This window comes from Neolamprologus brichardi, chromosome 10, assembly GCF_056152115.1.
Source record: "Neolamprologus brichardi isolate AB-2024 chromosome 10, ASM5615211v1, whole genome shotgun sequence".
Classification (NCBI taxonomy): domain Eukaryota; kingdom Metazoa; phylum Chordata; class Actinopteri; order Cichliformes; family Cichlidae; genus Neolamprologus; species Neolamprologus brichardi.
Genome location: NC_142113.1, coordinates 25247357 through 25268721, shown reverse-complemented (window position 1 = coordinate 25268721; position 21365 = coordinate 25247357). Strand labels below are relative to the sequence as shown.

Below are 21365 nucleotides of genomic sequence, written 5' to 3'. Positions count from 1 at the left end.
AACCTGGGTTTCATCTCTCCAAATATATATATATTTTTGTACAACTATGCAAGCTTGATTTAAAATCCACTGTGATGGTGGAAATTTAACTGCCCAAAGGGTTATGAATCCAACAGTACACCAGATTTAAGACTATTGGGGAAATCGTTATTAAAAGAAATTAGGTAAACAAGTAAAAGCTAGCGGAAACGTCAAAGAATGATGTCCATGTGACACTTATTATAAATTCCTAAAGTAGGGTCTATAAAGGATGTTCAAATAAGTTATTAAAAGATAAACATATTGTAGTCTGATGTAGACGAAAATATTTGTACCCTTGAAAATAATCAAGGTAGCCTACATTGGATTAATTGGTGCACAGTGAAAGACTCCGCTTAAATCTGCTTAATATTATTATCAGTAGTATTATTATCGATGTGCGCGGGAAACGTCCAGTATTTCCACTCAAACCACGTGTTTTTTGACAAAAGTAAAAAGGTGTAAAGGGTTAAGGATAATCTCAGCAGCAGCAGCAGATTCAGATTCAGCAGCTTTGCTCTCTGCTCTCAGCAGTCGCGCTCTGCGAGCAGCGCTGGCTCGCTCCGATATTTCAACTCGCTGTGGATTGTGGGAGACGGGGACACTGCCCAGGCTTGTTACCGGAGACCGAGAGGAAAATTTTTCCGCTCCTCTCTCGCATTTGTAAGTAATCCGCCAGCTTCGCGCACAGCCGTGTCAGCTCTGGTGTTGGCGTTTCGTGTCGATCGAGCCGGTCTCCGTTACCCCGGCTGAGACGTTAACGTTGCCATTTCGTGCTTTTTTTTTTTCCCTGGCATGGAGGCCGACAGGGAGACCGTGTTGCTGGGGCTGACGGGCAGGAAGGGGAGGGAAGGAGGAGCGGGCAGCTGCCGCCACTCTCGGGTGGAAATAACCCCGGTAGAGCCCGCTGACCCGAGCATTAAAATCGTCCTCCAGTCGTCTGACAGCTCGGTATTTGGCGTTAGTCACGCGCACGGACTGTGGGGGAATTAAACGCACGCGCGCAAGACATCCGGCGGGCTGTTGACACGCGGAAATAGCTGTCAGTGGCGGTTCAGCCCACCTTACACCTGGTCAGAGTGGAGAAATGCCGCAGATGTTGCGGGAGAAATAAAACGTGCTTGCTGTTTGTTGGTGGGGAAAAAAAGCTGAAGAGCCGCGGGAAACGGGGGCTTGGACACTGTATCGCGCGCGGAGCTTTTTGCGTTGGGAGAAGGGTTTTTTTGGGGAGGGGTGGCGTGGCCTGTGCTGTGGGCTAATTGATTACCACACAGCTAATTGGTGTCTGCATCTGGTGCAGCAGCATTGATTTCGCTCGCAGTAATCTTTACGTTTCGTAAAGCGGCGGGGTGACTTGGGAAGTTTTTATTGCCTCACCGCGTGCGTATCGCGTTTACGTTTGACGAGCGACCTCTCTCGAGATGTCAGGACCGTAAAATGTCACATTTGGGTTGCGCAATTTCCCCATGGTGACATAAAATGAAAGGCTTATTTGGGTCCTCTGCAGTTTCCCATCAAATGGTCGAAAGAGTAGGAGTCCCGAGGGAAAGCGGCATACTGTGTGTACTAAAAAACACCCCCCCCTCTTTATGAAGCCCCCATGACATCAAACTCATTTATGTCTGGAATTTAATGGCTGTTCCACCCAGTCCTTGTTATCTGTGTATTTATTTATAATTTTTACTATGTAAATCCAAGAAAGGGGCTCCAATCACAGAAAGTTAAAGCAGGGGTACGTTTTCCTATCAAAGGATTACTCTGTTTATTTGCAGATTGCTTAATAGAGTACTGGGTCTGGTCCACAATGTTTGCAGCAATTTAAGAAGCTCGTAAAGATAAATCTTTTTGCTATTTGGCTAATGGGTATTGGTCTTTTTGTCATGCACAAATTAATAGTTTGTAATAAAGGAGATCAGTGTTGTTCAGATTTGTCAATGGATCGTGGCTGATGTGCCCATGCAGAGCCTGACGCTGGTAGCAGTCACAGCATCATGTCCAGCCGAGGAGGAAAGAAGAAGTCGACCAAGACCTCGCGGTCCACCAAGGCCGGGGTCATCTTCCCCGTGGGGCGTATGCTGCGCTACATCAAAAGGGGATTGCCTAAATACCGCATTGGGGTGGGAGCTCCTGTCTACCTGGCTGCTGTCCTCGAGTATCTTACTGGTGAGATTTATTTTGCAATGGAAGAGAGTGGTTAAATATTAACAGACAGCAACACAAGGACTGACTCCAGAATCAAGACAATAGAACTACCAAATGACTACTTTAAAATCATTTTAGGGGTATGTAAGGGCACTTTAAGAAGAAAAAAAAAAACCCTGTGACAAATGCATGCTTTGTTATTTACATATTTGTAAATCTATTGGATAGCAATACATGGATATCCAATAGAATGCAAAGTGCTGCAGATTAGCTGCTATTAGAGATGGTGCTGCTAGAGGATACTGATGAGGAAGCACTGGAAATCTGTTTATTGAGGGATTTCACAGTTCAGAGATCACCCATGTTTGTCCTGATGTTTGCTTCAAATCACATTCGGAGGCACATTTACTCTTTGAAGACCTCATGAAAGTTAATCAGGTTCACTCATACATTCAGCATTCAGGACACAAAGCTGTTTTTTTAAAGCACCCTTGATTATTTCTTTTCCTTCTACTTTAAAAAAAATCCATGTAGCTGAGATTCTGGAGTTGGCAGGTAACGCGGCCAGAGACAATAAAAAAGGCCGTGTGACACCACGACACATCCTGCTGGCCATCGCCAACGATGAGGAGCTGAACCAGGTGAGCTGCTCTATAAATAATGATCCTAACTTCCAGGTGGTGCAGGGCATCATGGACATTGTCTTGGTTTGTCTAATTTCACATTTGCAATTGTTTCAGTTGCTAAAAGGCGTGACCATTGCAGCAGGTGGAGTCCTGCCCAACATCCATCCAGAGCTGCTGGCCAAGAAGAGAGGCGCCAAGGGGAAACTGGAGACGCCCGTCTCACCTGCCCCCGAGAAGAAACCCAAGCCGGTCAAGAAAACGACAGCTAAGAAACTGAGTGGGAAAAAGGCAGGAGGCAAGGCTAAGGTATGCCTTAATGTGAACAAGACTGATGCCTTTAACCTCCTAAGACTCGAACTCTTCTATGCCATGCATTTTTAATTTCTCTTAGGGCTGATTGGGACCTAATGAATGTAAAAACAAAGAATTGCCAGATTTTTATTTTATTTTATTTTTTACCTAATTTTTGTTTCTGAGAAAAATGAGATCCACATATGATGATATTTGTTTAAAATTTAAATAGAACAGTGGCAGTATAATGTCCTCCTAAGTAGATATCAGGCCCTTGTAGAGCAAAATGTAGTATTTTGATCTAGACAACCCAAAATGTGATGTCCACATATGTGTGTATATATGGACGCCAGGTCCTAGGAGGTTAAGAGCGACTGTGACTGATTTTAACTGTTTGAAGTTTATCATTGGTCGTTACTGCACTTAATTGTCGGACACGTCTCAAAATCAGTTCAAACTATTGGGTTTATTTTATTTATTTTTTAAAAGCATCCATACTGACCATAGCGGCAGGTACTAGACACTCCACTGCTGATTGCAAGGAAGCTATTCCTGTCCACAGTGCTTGCAGCTCTCCTGCTGATAGCTGTGGAGCTGCAACACTTCACAAACACATGTTTGACCTATTGTGGCTGTAAGAGAGGAAATACACCCTCTTTACACAAAATGACATTTCACGTAGACAACAAACAGAAACCAAGCAAATTAAGACTAATCAAATTTGGAAAGACAAGTAGGAGCAGAAAACCCCCCAGCCTTCAACAAAACATACACAATGTTTAAGCAAACCTTTGTGCCCCAGTTATGTCTGGAGTGGATTTAACACTTCTGGAGCTTAAGTTTGGAACAAAATAATTTGCATTCAGTTAACATCAGGAAATTATTATTAAAAATTGAGATTTCATCCTTTTCCACATTGTAGGAAAATAAAACGGGAACTAATGGCGCTGCAGGATTTATTGTTTTAACTTTCAGAAATAAATACAACTGAAGGCACAAAACTGAGGCAAGATATTATTAAAATCTGCAGCTTTAACACAGAGACAGTAGCTGACCTCTGACCCTCCCATGGTGGGGGCATTATTGCTGCAATTAGAAGTGAAGTGTCACATGTCAACATGTATTCTGTGTCCTCAACAGAAGCAGGGTGAGGTGAGCAAGGCGGCGTCAGCAGACAGCACTACAGAGGGCTCTCCATCTGACAGCTTCACCGTGCTCTCCACCAAGAGCCTCTTTCTGGGTCAAAAGGTCAGTCCTCTGTATAATTAGCGGTGACCTGTGTTGAGGTTAGTGCATGTCTGAATTGACAGAGTCGAGTTCAAGTTTTAGATGGTGATTCATGAGGCTTACGAAGAAAGTCTACACAAATCTTTTATAGATGCAGTAAAACATACGTGGAGCCATATGATGGATGTTAAAGGCTGGTGAGGGTTTTAAGGGGACTGTATTGTGCTAAAAAGCAATGGGTCAGCGTTTAATAACTTTTTATTTAAAGGATGGACAGCTTGAGATAATGTTTTTCTTATTTCAGTTGTGAGTTTTCTTCTGTTTTCATTGTGACCTGATGTTCTTTAGCAACCAAATGCTCTGTGTGTATAACTCAAATCAGATAAGAAGCAGAAAAGAATCCTTCATGCGCTGCCACAGGGTCTCTCAGGCTCTTGGTAGACTCAATAGACTACAAACTGTTGCCTCCATATTACATCCGACTGTTTTTATTCAGCCTTTTATCTGTGCTGCTCCCTCATGACTGAACTAGATCTAACACGGGAAATCCGTCAAAGATGATTTGATAACATCTAAGCCATTCAGTTGGTCTCTTAAAAGGAAGCTTCTGCTATTCTGTTTAATATAAGTTTCCTCACACTGAACATTGTGATAGTTTTGCTGTAACTCACGTGAAGGTCTAATAGGCTTAAATTGGAGTATGTATAGATAGATACATAGATATAGAGATATGAACGACAGAGAGAGATATTTTGTGTCTACATATTTTGTGATCCGTTAGCTCCCATTGCTTTGGTACTGCTGAGCATTAAAAACTGCTTTTTAACCCTTTGGCTGAGCTGAAACCTGAAAGTAAGTTTGCAAGAAGTCGTAATCAGAATCCCTTCAAAAGATTTTTTTTTTCAGAATATACTTCAAGAGCATAAGACTGTCATCAGATCAGATGCTCATGAAAATCACTGGAGGTTAAAAAAAAAACACAACATAAAAGGCACTGTAGTTACACTGTGTATTAGAGAATGAATGACTCAAGAATGATGCAAGATGTGCCACCGGTTCCCTTTTTATTAATTTCACACATTGGGAATTGAAGATAACTGCTGATTTAATATGAATCTGACCCTTCTTCTTACCCTTTGTGCTAACTTTTGTTTTCTTTAATGTGTAGACAAATATTTGAATGAACAGCATTCCTGTTTGGCAACACCAGTCTGACCTTTTTCACCTTTCACTAAATTTTTTGATAATTTATCACAAATTAAACACACATTAGTAATGACATAACAACATCTGGACACTTTACTTGTATTAGACATTAATAGCAGTTAGACCACCACCACCACCACACAGAACCACCGATATGAGGCAGGGTGGATCCATGCTTTTGTTTTTAGGCCTAATGTCACAGCAGAAATCAGGACTTATGAGACCAGGCGACGCTTTTCTAGATTCACGTTGTCCAGTTTTGGTGAGCCAGTTCAAACTGAAGCTTCAGTTTCCTGTTTGTAGCTGACAGGAGGGGCACCTGGTGTGGTCTTCTGCTGCTGTAGCCCATCTACTTCAAGGTTTGATGTGCTGTGCATTCAGAGATGCTCTTCTGCATACCTTGAGTTGTAACAAAAGGCTGTATCTGAGTTACTGTTGCCTTTGTATCAGCTTAACGCAGTCTTCTCTGACCTGGCTCACTTGATATTCTCTGTAAATCCTTGTGCAGGAAAATCCTGGTAGACCTGGAAATCAGCCACGCCATATTCAGTACCCCTTTTAAATCACCTTTCTTTCAACCATTCTGATGCTCAGTTTGAATGTCGGCAGGTCATTTTGACCATATCTACATGCGCAGAACAGGTTTACCCAACAAAGTGTCCACTAAGTGTAGAACTCGTTTTTATTTTGCAAATTTTTGAATCATAAAATACGTTCTTACACTGTTTTAATGCAAAAAAAAAAAAACACGCATTGGGAGAAGTAATTTACTTTAAGGTTTCACCTCAGGCCTCAGTCACACAGACTTGGAAACCAGTCAGCAACAATCTGGCAACGACCGATTGCGAGGGAAAAATGCGCCAGGGAGTTGCTTCTCTGTCCCGGTGTGACCGAGGGTTTAGCTTTCACCTGGCAGTTGGCAGCTCTGCATGCTTTGTTCTGCCCTGCGTATGTTGATGCTAATATGTCATTTCATACTAATTAACTTGACATTTTCTTGCTAGTGAATTAGAATTGATTCTGCCCTGATTTAGCTGCCGTCTTCTGCTACCGCTGCTACTTTAAAAGCATAATGACTCTTGGCACCGTGCTTGTGAATCTTTTATGAGCTGTAACAATGAACAAAGAACAATGAAGTGCTTGCATTCCTTGATGATGCATGTAGTGTACTGTAGTGTTTTAGTGAAGGACTAAAAAAAAATGATTAGATGCTGAAAATATTAAAAGCTTTCAGCTTTTCATTTGCAGATTGGAAATATTATACTCTGCTGCTGCAGAGTATCAGTGCTTGATTGTGTAGCTGACCAAAGATTACAGCAGCAGTTATCATCAGTGGATGATAATTAATCAGATGGATGCAATAAACCTCCCACTGACTGTGATAATGAAGTCATTAATAGAAAATCTAGTCTTTTATTCTGTGTGTGTTTTTAAGATTCAATTGTTGTAACTGCTATCGTTCTTTCTGATCTTCTTGGCTTCTGTTTTTCTTTGGGACAATCTGGGCGTTTATCATCAACTCTGACTTTCAAATGCTTGTTGCTGAAATATAGTGTCTGGGGAATAGCAGATGACTATTGAATCTTAAGCTGAGAGGTGCTTTTACTGGATGTCTGTTTGAAATGATAAACATTCAGAGGAATACCTTGACATTTTCAATTCATTTTCTTGAAACTGTTGGTCCTGCTACCATGAAATAAAACTTTAAAATCAAGTCAACAAAGAAGCAAATTTATCTTTTCCAGTTAATGCAGCGGGGTTTTCCTTTGTACTCTACACAGATTATTGCAAGACATGTAGGAGTTGGAAACCTTGTGGGACACCACGGGACATCCTACTAATATAAGCTTGTTTTAAAATGCGTTCAATAAAAAGAAGTCATTGCATTTAAATGTAGATTACCATAGGCTGCATCCCCTCTGGACAATATACAGTTGCAAATGAAAGCACTTTATCATGTCATTTAAAGGACCAGTGTGCTTATAGTTGGCTTTCAACTAGATACTATAACATTCAGCTTTAAAGTAGTGTTTAATAAATGCATATAAGGTTTGCAAACTAAATCATTTTCAGGGAGTTTTCAGGTGTTTTCTTGCATTCCCTGTGCAAAATTGGCTTTGAATCTAAATTTAGGAAACAAAGTGCACTGTGTCCGTTTGTGTAATTCACCAGAAAGTCAAGGTATCCCTGCTGAGCTGCAGTGTTACTCTGGTTTTAATGGCTTTGCTTCCTGACCTCTTCCTTCTTGTCCACCTCCTCCTTGGCATGCCTGCTCCCTCCCCCTTGCTCTCCGCCTCGCAGCTCAACCTCATCCACAGCGAGGTCAGTAACTTGGCTGGCTTTGACGTGGAGGGGGTCATCAACCCTACCAATGCTGAACTTGAACTTAAAGATGATCTAGGTGAGCTCCTCAACTCCCTGCCCTCCTTCCTTCACCCCCTCTCGTCCGCGTGGGCTTAGATATTCAAAATCATTGAAGGTTCAACAGCACAGCTTCTTCTAACTTGAACCCTTACTGGGTTAAAAATATCAAAGTTTCAAGCTTCTTAGAGGACCTTTTTCCACCCGTTCCATTCTTTCACACTGTGAGCAGCTCGGTTCAGATGGTGGACAGTGGATATTTAGGTTTCGGTTTAACAGAAGGTGAAAATCAGGTTTTTAAAATGCAATTTGAAGCACAACCAGTCTGTAGTTTTGACATTAATTGTATTAAACTGTGATTTCTAATCAGCAGGTATTTGAGATGCATTTTTATTTACATTTTCTGTTCTTTAAGACATTTCTATGCTGACGCTGCTGCAAAAAGGCTTTAGTGACGTTCACCCATGGCCATTGGGGGAAAATCAGAAAAGATTTTTATCATTGTTTCCTCTGGGTTGATTGCTTTGAGGTGGCAGGTGGTCCTCTGCAGCGGTTACACTGTTCAGCTGTCATTCAAAGGCAGAGGTTCTTTAGTGCTGTAGCTCTCCAAAAAGTTGATTCTGTTCATCTGGACGTAGCGTTTTGTGGAAGAAACGTTTCGTCACTCATCCAAGTGAATTTAGGATGAGTGACGAAACGTTTCTCCCACAAAACGCTACGTCCAGATGAACAGAATCAACTTTTTGGAGATTTACTTCCCTGGATGATTGAGAATGCATCGAGACGTTTAGTGCTGTAGCTAAAACTTTCCTGCCATAAGATTTTTATGACATCAGCTGTTCGTCTTTAGTTTGGGGCAAATTAATACTTTAATAGTTTTTTTTTTTTTCTGCTGACATTAGGTCAACAGTTTCAGAGAAACTTAAGTAAAATCTGCCTCTTTTCTGCTACATGGAGCAAATGGCTTCTCCTGTGCCTCCTTCATACATGCACTAAAGAGAACTGTGGGATAAACTAGCATTTAAAAGTAGATACATTCACAATGCACTGAAATGAAACAAGTGCACACAAATTAGGGAAATGAAATAACATCAATAATCTAATTTTGTTTATTGGTTTCATGGGGAGACACAGCATTTGTGGCAGCAGTCTGAAAACACTGAAGTAATGAATTTTCTAAATTATATGTAAATGAAATATAACATTATAATTGTATAATGTTCTATTTAATAGAAATAGAAGATCAGTTATATTAAAGCTTAGTAAACGCCAAATGTTAGATTCGATTTTTTTTGGGGGTGTGGGTTTAAATAACTGTCTTGTTTTTATTTATGCTTATAATCTATTTGGTTAATGCTCCTGTAAATGTTCCTTAGTAGACTTATTCAATGCTTGCTGGATGGTCAGCTCCTTGGAAGTAACAGAACTGCTCACAGTGTGAATAAACAATGAGATGCTTTGATTCTTAAAGTAGCCGTTCCTGCTCTTTGACTTGTGAATATAAGAGCAGAAAGGTGGAAATTTCCCTTCAAATCAATAGAAAAGCATGGATAAAATGCCGCTTCTAGGAGAAGAAAGCGATTTCTGTGGAGACTTTCAAGGATTTTCTCAAAGCTCCTCAGAGCAGCGATCCTGCTTGCTCCTCCTGTTGTGTAAATGTGTTGCGGTTCATTCCAGGTTGTCCTCCTTTCAAAGGGCTGCAGGACCTTTTGTAATGCTTGAAGATCACGGTAGTGCACTGAAGTAGAGCGAGAGAAAACCCGACACGAGCCTCTTTTAGGCGCTCACTTCAGCCTGACTGTGAGGTTGTTCACCTGGAGTGCGATCATAACATTCAGGACTCGGGATGACACAGTTGGACGGATTAAATTCTGCTGCTGGAAAACTGTAGGGATAAAAACATTTTGGGGTGTGGTTATACGCCCTGACGATTACACGCTTTTGGATTATTTACTCTATTCTTGTTTTATTTTAAGCAAATCTAGCCAACTGTGCAGTCCTGCTTCCTAATTACATACTGTAACATGACCTACCATTTCCTCAGTTGCCTCCTTGTTCCCTGTGATGTCCTCAGCCAATAAGGAGCGTGCTCACTTTCTCTTTTCTTCTTCTCTTTCATTCATTTATTTCTTTCTTTTCTTTTTGCCATCTTATTGCTCCTGGTCACTCACTGTGTTTTTTACCACCATGTTTGTTTGCCTGTTGTTGTTGTCTGTAGTTGCAAGTTGTCCAAGCCGACATTTCCATCGTGGAGAGCGACGCTGTCGTTCACCCGACCAACTCCTCCCTCTATACAGGTGGTGAAGTAGGTAAAGGAACCACTGACACTGCAGACACCACGACTGCCTGTCTGCTCTCCCTCTGCATATCCAGATGGTCAGCGCTGCAGTCTGTGGGCAAACATCACAGCAGCAGCACAGTTTTTATTCTTTAATGAAGCGCTTTTTAGACCACGACCAAGCTCCCTGCTGTTCTTAAAGCATAACCACAGAATATAGGATCAGAATTGCTCAATGGTTAAAAATTGAAAAGGGAGGAAAAACCATCCGTCATTATCAGTGATAAATTAACTTGCAGAGGCTTGAAAAGTGCAAGTAAAGGCTGTAAGATTAGTGCAATGAGGTACTTGTGGGTAACTGCCAAGATCTGAAAGTTGGCTGCCAAAAAAATTCTGCATTCACACGCGATGTTTTCCATAAACCGAAGCCAGTAGGCAAACAAAATGTGGACACTCAACTCGATTGCTTCATGTAAATTTTGGTTTTCATCTCGATTCAGAATGTTTCGAAACTGGTTCCCGCTCGTTCTCATTCGCGAAGCAGTGTAACTGTAGTTAGCTGGGTGACCTCGAAGTCCCACGTCAGCACCAGGGGTCGAAGCGCTGACACTGTGTGAGGTTTATATGTGGATGAAAAGCTGGACTGCCACATACTTCTGTGACAGCTTTTCAGAGATGTATCTGGAGCGTAGTGTGTTATAAGCTTTTTGTAAGCGTGTTCAACAAGCTTTCAGAGTCATATCATATCTTCTGCCTAAATTATTCCTCCTGCTTTGAATCTGGCTCCTTGCCACAAAATCTTAAATCGCACTGCGGTAAACGTTCATGGTCTCGGCTAACTTTCAAATCTTTGCCAGTTTATTATCACATCATCCAGGTATTATTTCCAGCTGGCCTGCAGAATGTGTAACAATTAACCTGGGTAGCGCATATTTTTGCGTTGCGCTCTCTCCAACAACCTTTCATAGTTATTCCCACCAAAGACAATGTGCACAATGTTTATGCTACTCCTAGTGATTCTCTTAGTCCTATAGAAGAACAGAAATGCGACGCACACGGAGCAGTTGAGTGCATCAAGTAATGCATACACACACTTTCTCGGTGTGATCCTAAAACAGTGCTGCTGCTTGTTGTTGCTTTGTTCCACTCGACTGAAACGCAGACAGTCTGGGACTCGCTTCATTTCCTGTGACATTTAACCTCTCTGACTGCGCTGTCAGTTCAGACGGTTAGAAAGAGAGAAAATGTCTAAGACGCTGTTTCCCGAAGATTCATATTAAAACCCGTGAGGGTTGATTTGTGGCAATTTGGATTAATGACTGAACAAATATTAACTAGCTCTTTACCTACGAGGACCATCAACCTTTGTCTGCTTTTCTTGTAATGACTGTTAAATGATTTGAGGGGCTTTTCTTTAAAATGCTGACTTTTACTCTTACTTCCAGATCTTGTTTTTTTTACCCTCCCTGCCTGTTTTTAATATTGTTGCAGCCAGAGCATTCATGTGTCTGCTTCTGGTGACGTTAAATTGCCTCCCCTCTTCTCTCTTTAGCTCTGAGTGCATTTTAAAGTGGTATAAATGTCGTCAGTGAGACATGAATACACATGAAATCAAGTATCCTAGTTAAACTTAAATTGCTAGGACTATTTTCCTGTAAGTCCATTCATCAGTGCTGCAAAGCTTTTACATTGTTAACTATAATATTCCCTCACCCACTTTTTTTGTTGCTATTTTGAAAGAAAATACTCTCCTCACTGCATATAAGCCACTATGGAAGGACAGAGGGAAGTAATTACAGACTGAAGCTTTAATACATTAGTTTAACTCTCAGAATGAGTCATTCTGAAAATGGTAGCTTTGAATCCGTACACTTCATTTATGAGACTTTCCCAGACTCTTAAAATGAAAGTAACAGGAACATGTATGTTTGATTATAAATGTGCAGAGATTCAGAGAGAGGCCGGGGGAAATGATTGACAGCATCATTGTCTGTTGTGCGTCTGCCTGCCTGCCTGTCTGTCTGTCTGTCTGCATGATCACCAGTCAGCTCTCTTCTTGCCTGCTGTTTTTCTCTCTGCAGTATGTGAGGATGCATTCACCTCAGTCCTCTCTCCCCTCGCAGGCTCTGCTCTGGAGAAAAAGGGGGGTAAAGAGTTCACCGATGCAGTGCAAGAGCTGAAGAAGAAAAACGGCCCTCTGGAGGTGGCTGGTGGTAAGTGCACAGAGGATTGTTTTTATTTGTATTTTGGACACAGAAAGTAGAGGCCTGAAAGATCTGGCTCGGACTTCGCTGTGGTACTGTAAATAAGACATTAAATCATTCTATCACCATTATTTTAACACCACATACAGATAAACATGTGGAAATGATAAAAATTTGGCAGAATATGTTTTTTCAAATAAACGCTGGTGTATTTTAATGATATAAGAAGATAAATCGCCATAAACACAGGGGTATAAAAACCTGCTACATGATGCTAGGCTGGCAACACCGGTGAACTAAAAACATCATCGTCACTGAGTAAGAGGAGTATCAGCTGAACAAGGGGAAATGTTATATTTTACTTAGAAATAAATACAAGATCCAAATCCAGAAATTTAAAACTAAATGCCTGCTCAATGATGGAATATCCAGATAATCCTACTGAGTTGTTTTTTTTGTTTTTTTTTTTAATAAATTATAATTTATCAAGCCTGAAAGAGTGACAAGAACTCCTATAATTTCTGGTAATGATTATGACACCATGTGATGAGCCAGCAGGTTCAGAGTTTAGTTTTCTTTGGAGTCTGAAAAAGTTGCTGATTGGATGAGGTCTACTGCTTTAACCTGCCTACACTAACCTTATCCTCCAATCACATCAGAGTGCTCCTCTCACTGTCTTCTTGTTACTGGCTTGTACAGTAACAACTTGAAACGTTTAAACTACTCGATTAAAAATTAGAGGAACACTTTTTAATAAGGCTGTGGCATCAAGTCATTTAAAAATCTGGGATATTGATCTGGTCAGATAAAGGGCAGAGCAGTTTGTTGCTGCTTTGGTGTTAACAAGAAATTAACTACAGGTGCAGCACCTCTGGGCAGGCGAGGACATGGACACCCAAATTTGTGAATGCAATAACTTGAGAACAAAGCAATGTAGGAATTTTAAATTCATACCATAGGTGCTGCCACTAGTGTTAGTGTCACTACTGATATCATGAGGTGATACCTGGACCCTACAGAGGTGGCACAGGTAGTCCAACTCCTGATACATCAAAGGGTGCCTTTTCCAGAAGGTTTGCTGCACCTCCCAGCACAGAGAAGCAACAGAGAACGCTGTGCTGCCTGTAACATTCAGCATGACTGGTTTGCTGATGGGCCAATGATAGTCGAGGGACGCACAGGCTTCTACGGGCTAGGCGACGGCACCCTGACTGCTGTTAGGGATCGGAATGACATCCTTGGACCGATCCGATGCTGTCAGATTGCACCTCAGACTGTCCGGCTCCAGATCCCCCCCAGGACTTGTATCCATGACATTGTCTCGTTAGAAGCACGCCCTGATGTTGTCAAACATGCAAATAAACACGTGGGTCTATCTCCATGTCTGTAGAAGTCAGTGATTGGTCCATCCATACAGCAAAATTGACTAACCTGCCAAAATATTTTCGGTGTGTCTTTGAACTCAGGCCCCTGTAGGTTGACAATTTTGATTTCCATCAATCAAAGTGGCATCCACTGATTCACTGAACACACCCAGTTCATGATGTCAGTTGAGAAATCCAGCATGATTATTCAGTTATTTTCTTTACCCTGACGGTCTTGTGTGTTTTCAAAGTCTTCCTTTTATTTAGGAATAAGCAAATAAACAATCTCTCGCTTTCACACACACTGTGATGAAAAAACAAAACAAAACTTTTGTCACCTCACAGGATTTGCTTAACATTTTAAGTGCTCAATAACCACTCCCACCTTTTCGTTCTCACTTCTTTTCGAAGCGTATTGTAACTGTTCCTGGGTCTTTTTAACGATGTTAACAAGTTTATTGTAATTTGGTATCCAGAAACATTCTTGATCAGTGTTGTTTCTAGATTTTTTTTTTTTTTATTATTTTTTTTAATCTTTTTAAAGAAACATTTGGTTTGCTGGAAAGGAAGTATGAGCGTAACACCAAGATGCGCTGCAACTGCCTCTTTTTAAAAATTGCTTTAACATTCACCCACTGTGCATCCGATTTTTCCACACTTTGATCTGATTACATGATTGAAAGGGGTTGGAAAAGTGCATATTGATCCATTCGAGCACCACCCAGCTCGTATGACAGTGATGTCAGCGTGTCTCATAAATCTCTCATCTCGCACACCATGCAGAGCAGGGCAGGGTCTTTTTGGCCTTCCAGCTTAAGAAAATGACACCGCAGCCAGGATTAGCTCTTTGGACATGGAAGCCTAGATTTTACACACTTGGACTAATTCATTCTTTACTTAAAAGCTCAGTGTTGAACTTGAAACCGTGAATCCAGGAACCTTTTTTTTCCTTTTGGTCATGACTGTGATCAAAGACATGTAGCACTGGCACATCACATCTGTTCTTGGCGACTTTAGTCTGCAGCTACAGGGATTGGCCTTCAGAGAGCAATATTATTTTAGTCCTTAAAGATTATTTTATCTTTCAGTCTGTTCCCTCTTAGTGCCTCTCTTATTCTTTCTCCATCTGTCTCTGGTTCTTTCACTTTATCTCTCTCATTATTCATCACTCACACTCACTTTTTCAAATGCTGCCCACCTTCAGCCAAGTTCGCTCAGTATCCTAATCCTGCTTTCTATGCGGAGCTCGTAAATAGATAACCAGGTGACTGAACACCGAGCCAGCAGAGCCTGATGGGGATTCCTGGATCGGCCCTGTGGTCACGCTGATCACACCTGCCTCAGGACAGCTGTCCAAAAGGTTCTCAGTGATGTCTTTTACCAACATTTTTGTCTCTCTGCAAGCAAAGTTTCACATTTTAAGTCCAGGCAGGTACTAAAGTGTATTATTCAAACCCAAGGTAATTCATTTAGTTTAATATTCTGAAATTACGAGTGATTTTTAGGTGGTAATTTCTAGAATTACTGCTGCTGCCTGCATAATAACATAAAATAAAACGTTAGCTGAGTAAGTAAAAGCTAATTGTTTTATTTATACACCAAAACTCAGAGTGCATGAAATTTCTCTTCATTAGGTTTCCGCGAAGCCTGACTTGCTCTGCTGATTATAGAGGATTTTATAAATGAGCAGCCAAGATTCTGAATTTTGGCTTGAGTAAACAGCAAAACTGATAATTTTATGGATTTACAGTTAGCTCATTAAATCTTTAACATTTACTGTTCTTAGAGGATCGATTTATTTGTAATACACTCTGCACGAAAAGCAGCAATGGGTTTGTCTATTAACAAGTAGCCAAAACCCGATATGGCTTAATCATCAGTGCCATAAAGCTCCATTGTTGTCCAGCACAGCGCGTGACTAATGAAGGAACTTGCCACTGCACTTGATTCACAATTAGTCCCACAAACACAATCCTGCTTCTCTAGATGGCCCCATGCAACCCTAAGGCAGCTTGATGGGTCATCCCAGTCCAGCAGAGATGAAACAAATAAGGTCTGAGGGTAAATAAAAAATGTAAGGTGTTTATGTAATAAAAATATTTAGTGTTTTTTTTGTTTTGTTTTGTTTTGTTTTTTGTAATATATGTCAGATGACAGCACATAATGCCAGTCGTATGTTTCCAGTGGATGCATATAATAATCAACAGTTTCATACAGAACTGATGGATGAATTTCGTCTGTAAAATTGAACAAAAATTTAGTTTCCTCTTTTCAGGAACCATTTGAATTTTCAAATTTTTTCTTAAGGAGAAATTAAGACTGACAGACCTGGGGGCAATAAAGGGTTAACATGAGTATCAAAATTTAAATGCACAATATGATTAGCCTGGCCATCGACCAGCAGCTGGCACTGTTTTTTTTATTAGCCTGTAAATGGCAGTATAAGACCCACAGATACATGCTGGGTTCCTGAAGGTTCTCGTCTCTTGCAGCAATGTGATGGTGTTCATATTTCAGTGGCAGATTGATTAAAAGACAGCGATCATTGGCGTAACCAGATAAGTTCCTTGCACCTAGATGCAGAAAATGCACATAAATGTTGCAGGGCTGGATTTCATCATCGTTTGATCGGCAGGTTGTGCGCAGTGCACAAACACCACCACACACACTTCCTCCCACCCAAACCATAAAACAAATTGGACTCGGCAGGCAGTCATGAAAACCATAATCATCATCGTCCTTCGACTTTACCTCACAACCAGATCACACATGCGGCGTGACTGGCTCTCGCTCAGCTGTGTGAAGTCTCTCCGTCCTCTCTGAGCCATCTGGAAATGAACTCGTCCTCAGCGTTGACTTCGGTCCAGTCGCACGTTCGCTGTGGGCTAATAAACTCTGACTGGAGGCTTTTGCACTTCAGAAAATCAGAGGCTTTGGCTGAGTTACACTTTTTACAGCTGCTGGGTTTGAGGGAAGACTAAGCTAAATGTTAAACAACAGAGTACAGGCTTCTCTCATTTTTCTTTCTCTTACTTTCACTTCATTCCTTTTTCTTCCCCGTCTTTGCTGTTCTACTTTTCTTTTTTCCCCTTCTTCCCTGCTGTCTGGAGGAACAGCCCACCTCACTGAAATATCATGGAGATTTTGGAGATTTTTCACTAAGCAGTGATCTTTTAGCACCTTTGGCCTCCAAACAATTTGTAGGTTTTGACAAAACGGAATGAAAGAAGCTTTGACATTTGACTGTTCTGACTAAATAAATCTCGGGCTGTGTTTCAAAAAAAAGTCTCATCATTGTAACAAGCCTAAAAATGTTGGCATGTTGTCCAAGCATAGTATTTATCCTTCCTTGTTTCCCAGTTCTTCTCCGCCTGGTGTCTCTATTTCCTCTCCTCTTTCCTTCATAGTGATTAACCATTCTTTCCTCCCCCCTTCTCTCAGCCGTGTTGACCGCTGGCTTTGGCCTGCCTGCTAAGTACGTTATCCACTGTAACAGTCCAGGCTGGGGCTCCGACAAGTGCGAGGAGATGCTGGACAAGACGGTGAAGAACTGCCTCGCTCTGGCAGATGAGAAGAAACTGAAGTCTGTGGCCTTTCCCTCCATCGGGAGTGGAAGGTAAGAAAACACGCAGATGAAAGACGCCTGTAAAAACAAGACACTCTTAGAAAATGTAATGTTATCTGGTCCACATCCTGTATATCACCAGTATGCAGTATGATTATCCACTTAAGGACATTTTTACTTTTACTTTTTTTTTTTTTTTTTTTTGGTCTAAAGCTAAAAGTGGTTTTTAAAAAAAGGGGGATAATACGAACACTTTGGAAACCCAAAAAACTGCACTGAGTTCTCCTGAAATAACATTCCAGCTGGGTGAAACGTCTCAGATCTCCTTATAACATCTTTGAGTAGCATTCTTGGATCTTCGGCTATGGAAAATATTGTTCATGCTCATGTTTATGTGCGTACCCATGCAGTTTTCCTTCTTTTATTTTGTAACTTAAAATGGGGATTGAGACGAATTCTTTGGCAACAGAGGTGAACACATCCAGCTTGATCCCATAGAAAACACTGAGAGCAGCACAATGAGGTCATAGACTGTATATAAAAGATGGAGATGACCAACATGACATCCTGACTGTACGTAATGTTGCATTTTAAGCATTTTTTTCCCTATAAGGCTGAAATCAAACCCACTTCTAGTGCCAGAAATCTTCATTTTAGATTTACATACTTGATATTAATTACTCAGAATTACTTTACTGAATATTTGACAATGGTTCAAACAAAGGTTTGATTGAAAAGGTAACTCTGCATGTTGTAGCATCAAAATTAAGCAATAAAGCAACAAATGCTATGTGGCTTTACATTAGTCAACTTTACACACATTCAGATCTGTCTGAGGATAAATTGGCAAAATTTTGGTGATCTGCAAACATCTTATGTCTTTACACACTTGTTGTTTTCTTAAACTCTCTATAAAAGATGAACAGGCCTGCAGAAGTTGACTCCTGCATAGCAATCAGATTGCTTTTTCTGGTCTAAAGCCACATCTTTGCATTTTCATAGAAATAAATGATATTTAATTTTAATGAAGAAATAATAATTATGGCCTCGTTTAGAGTAGGCTGAGATAAAATAGGTTGTGATTTAATCCAGAGTGTATTCCTTGACCAGTTGCCTATTGGTAGCATGAAATCCTTTGCAAACCTCTGCGATTTCTTTGGTGGTAGTAGTTTACATGGAATATGCTGACTTGTTTGCAACTCAGTCTTTATTTAGCAGGAGTGAAACTCTGAAAAGTGTGACCCAGGCTGTTCACCTTTTAAAGTACAAGCTGTGCCTTTTGAAATATGATGTTTGCTGTAGTAAGGCTGCTGAACGTGAACGTCTTCCAAGTTTCACTATGGCTGGGAAATTAAACTGGCGGATGTTTGCAGACAAGTCGGCATTTTTCCTGCAAACTACAGACAACTGCAGCAATCTGCTAAAGCAATCACATGGAGGTTTTTTTGGTGCTGCACCTTCTTTGCAACAGATTTAACTCGGCTTCATGCAGAAACCTTCAGCATGTACTCCAAACTAGTCAACGTATATTTTAACCTCGTTGGATGGTCGCACAGTTTAGGCTTGTGTTACTGAGGTCTAAACAAGATAGTTAGCATGAGCTTTAGTTAACCCACACCACCCACTCATCCAAATGTGGCTGCATTCAGTATCTAAAGACCAAAATGCCGACAAGACGACAATTTCAAGACCAGTGGATGATGTTATACTGGCTACGTCTGACTTTTTTAGCTAACAATGTGTAATTAGCCTGCTAAACTTTTTAGCACTTTTACTTTTGTTCTTATTAGCATTTAGCTTGAAACCTTTTTTTTTTTCTCATTTCTTATCTTGATAATCAGCAGCTCAGATTTGATCTTCCCAACCTTTGTGAAGCCACTGGTTGGAAACCAGCGAATAACAGGGAGCAGCCAAAGTTCAGGTTCATGAGGTTTGAACAGCTATAGGAAAAACTTTAGCTCGCCATTCACCCTTTTACAGCTTAAAATTGGTGCCTGAGTTGAAAGCAGGAAAACTTGGTTCCAAATTCAATCTATAATATGTGCCTAGTAAATAACTACCTTCATGTGTATCCTTACCACTAATGACAATCTCTGCAGTGTGTGCGTGTGAGACCACATTTCACTAAGTGTGTGCAAACTCTCCCGTCAGGAATGGTTTCCCGAAGCAGACGGCAGCCCAGCTGATCCTCAAGGCCATCTCCAGTTATTTTGTGGCCACCATGTCTTCCACCATCAAGACCGTCTACTTCGTGCTGTTTGACAGCGAGAGCATCGGGATCTACGTGCAGGAAATGGCGAAGCTGGAGACGAGCTAAAAGTGCGGAATATTCCCCTCCTTGTTTTTACCTGCAAGGATTGAAGGCGGCGTTTACTAGTGATCGGTTAATTTTGAAGAGAAGAAGAAGAAAACAAAATTTTTCTTAAAGCCGGGAACTTGTTTTTGCATTAAGTTTGTAAAATTCCTATATCGTTTTTAATTTCCTATTTACTTGTCATCACTGGCATTTAAATGTAGACGTGCACTGTTCATTCTGCGGTCTTTTAACACACAGTGCCACACAAAACAGATTGAACAAGTGAGAGCACTCACTCTAAGATTTAATTTTCAGAACATATACAGTTTAAAAAGATGCTATGAGACATTGCTACACCTCAAGTACAAAAGGCTTCCAGAAAAGGCCGATAAATACGGGTTAATGCATGTAAACACAGTACAGTCAATAAAAACAGCTACCCTCATTCTTTCGTGCTTAGTAACACAGGACACTTAATTGTGTGTTGTATTTTTTTTGGGGTATTAATTCTACATTTTTGGATAATTTCTGTTGGTATCGCACTGTGTAATGAAAAGCGTAAAGAAAAGTTCCGTTTGGTTTGGTCTTTACGAGACCTGTGTTAAAGACTAAAGGAGTGAGTTTTTGTTTTTGTGTTGTGTGTTGCAGATTCCTCTTTTTTTTGCCTTTGATTCCACAGTCAAAAGATGCTTTCGCAGTGTGCTGCAGATGCCTTCAATTTCCAAGAAAAACCTAAATTGGAAAGAGTTTATTGATATGTCTTGACCCTACTATTAAGAGTTTATACTTGCACCTGGAAAAATGTACATTTACATTGATTAAGTGGAGATTGGAGGTCTTTGCAGAGCAACAATGGGTTATATTGTGTGTTCCTATAAGTGTTTATATAGATGGAGTATTTGTGAAATGTTATAGTAAAATAATGAACTGTAACATAGATTTTTATTTTCTATTTTAATTTTCTGACTGATTCTAAGTGGCACGGTATTTGGAAGGAAAAAAAATGTAGAAGTGTGTTTGTCTTTGTTAAGCCATAAAACATACAGTATGTACTCATTCAGAGGATGTCTTGCTGTTGCTTTTGGTTTTTGGTTCTTTCCATTCAGCCACCACCAGATGGCGCCCTATAATCACAAATTGGACTTTCCATCTCAGCCATTTTCTTGTGCAGCAGCAGACCTCTTCACACAGACAGCGGTTGATTTGAGGTTGGATTTGAATTGGGACTATTTGAACGTATATGAGGAACCGGACTGTTTTGCTGCATTTAGACTTTTCAACAGTCTAACTTTTTATGGGAAAAAAAAGTAAGGTGCTTTCTAAATAATTGCTACAATTGATGATTGCAAAAGGTCTGTACACACTCCGGTAATAAAATACCTTCAAAAATTCTGAGATCATTTTGTGTTTCATGCAGATCTGTGGGATGCTGCCAGTAACTGTGAGCTTCATGATTAAAAATGCATGTGTGAGCGTGAAGTTTAATTGAAATAGAAGCCTTCGTTGTCCCCTTTGGAAAAGAGTGTGTGTGCTGGATGTAATAATAAATCCCTCTCCACTGTATTAAAGTGAGCATAATTGTAAGTGTTGCAGAACAAATGGCAAAAAGATGACACGCTACATTTATTTGATTTGACTGAGAGCCACAGCGAAAGCCTCACGAACCTCTGCTCATTGAGCATATGCGTGTCTGTGTTCAGGAGGACCAAACGAGTTTTTCACTGGAAGAAATCCTGAGTAGTTTTAATTTCTCTTTTAATTTAATTTAGGATCACACGTTTAAGATT

General features: G+C 40.6%; 1 protein-coding gene across 4 annotated transcripts; it reads left to right on the top strand.

Annotated features, from left to right (window-relative positions):
- Positions 1-539: 539 nt before the first annotated feature.
- On the top strand, positions 540-20967 carry macroh2a1 (macroH2A.1 histone). 4 transcript variants are annotated; one of them, XM_035905308.2, is made up of 9 exons: positions 540-681; positions 1981-2181; positions 2695-2801; positions 2901-3092; positions 4221-4325; positions 10090-10180; positions 12273-12362; positions 17159-17333; positions 19434-20967. In XM_035905308.2, exons 2-9 carry the CDS (start codon positions 2010-2012, stop codon positions 19597-19599), a joined length of 1098 nt encoding a protein of 365 aa, XP_035761201.1. In that variant the 5' UTR covers positions 540-681; positions 1981-2009; the 3' UTR covers positions 19600-20967. The 4 variants fall into 4 exon arrangements, with proteins under 4 accessions (XP_035761201.1, XP_006785104.1, XP_006785105.1 ...); XM_006785041.3 differs by lacking the exon at positions 10090-10180 and adding an exon at positions 7812-7911; XM_006785042.3 differs by having other exon boundaries at positions 4218-4325.
- Positions 20968-21365: the final 398 nt, after the last annotated feature.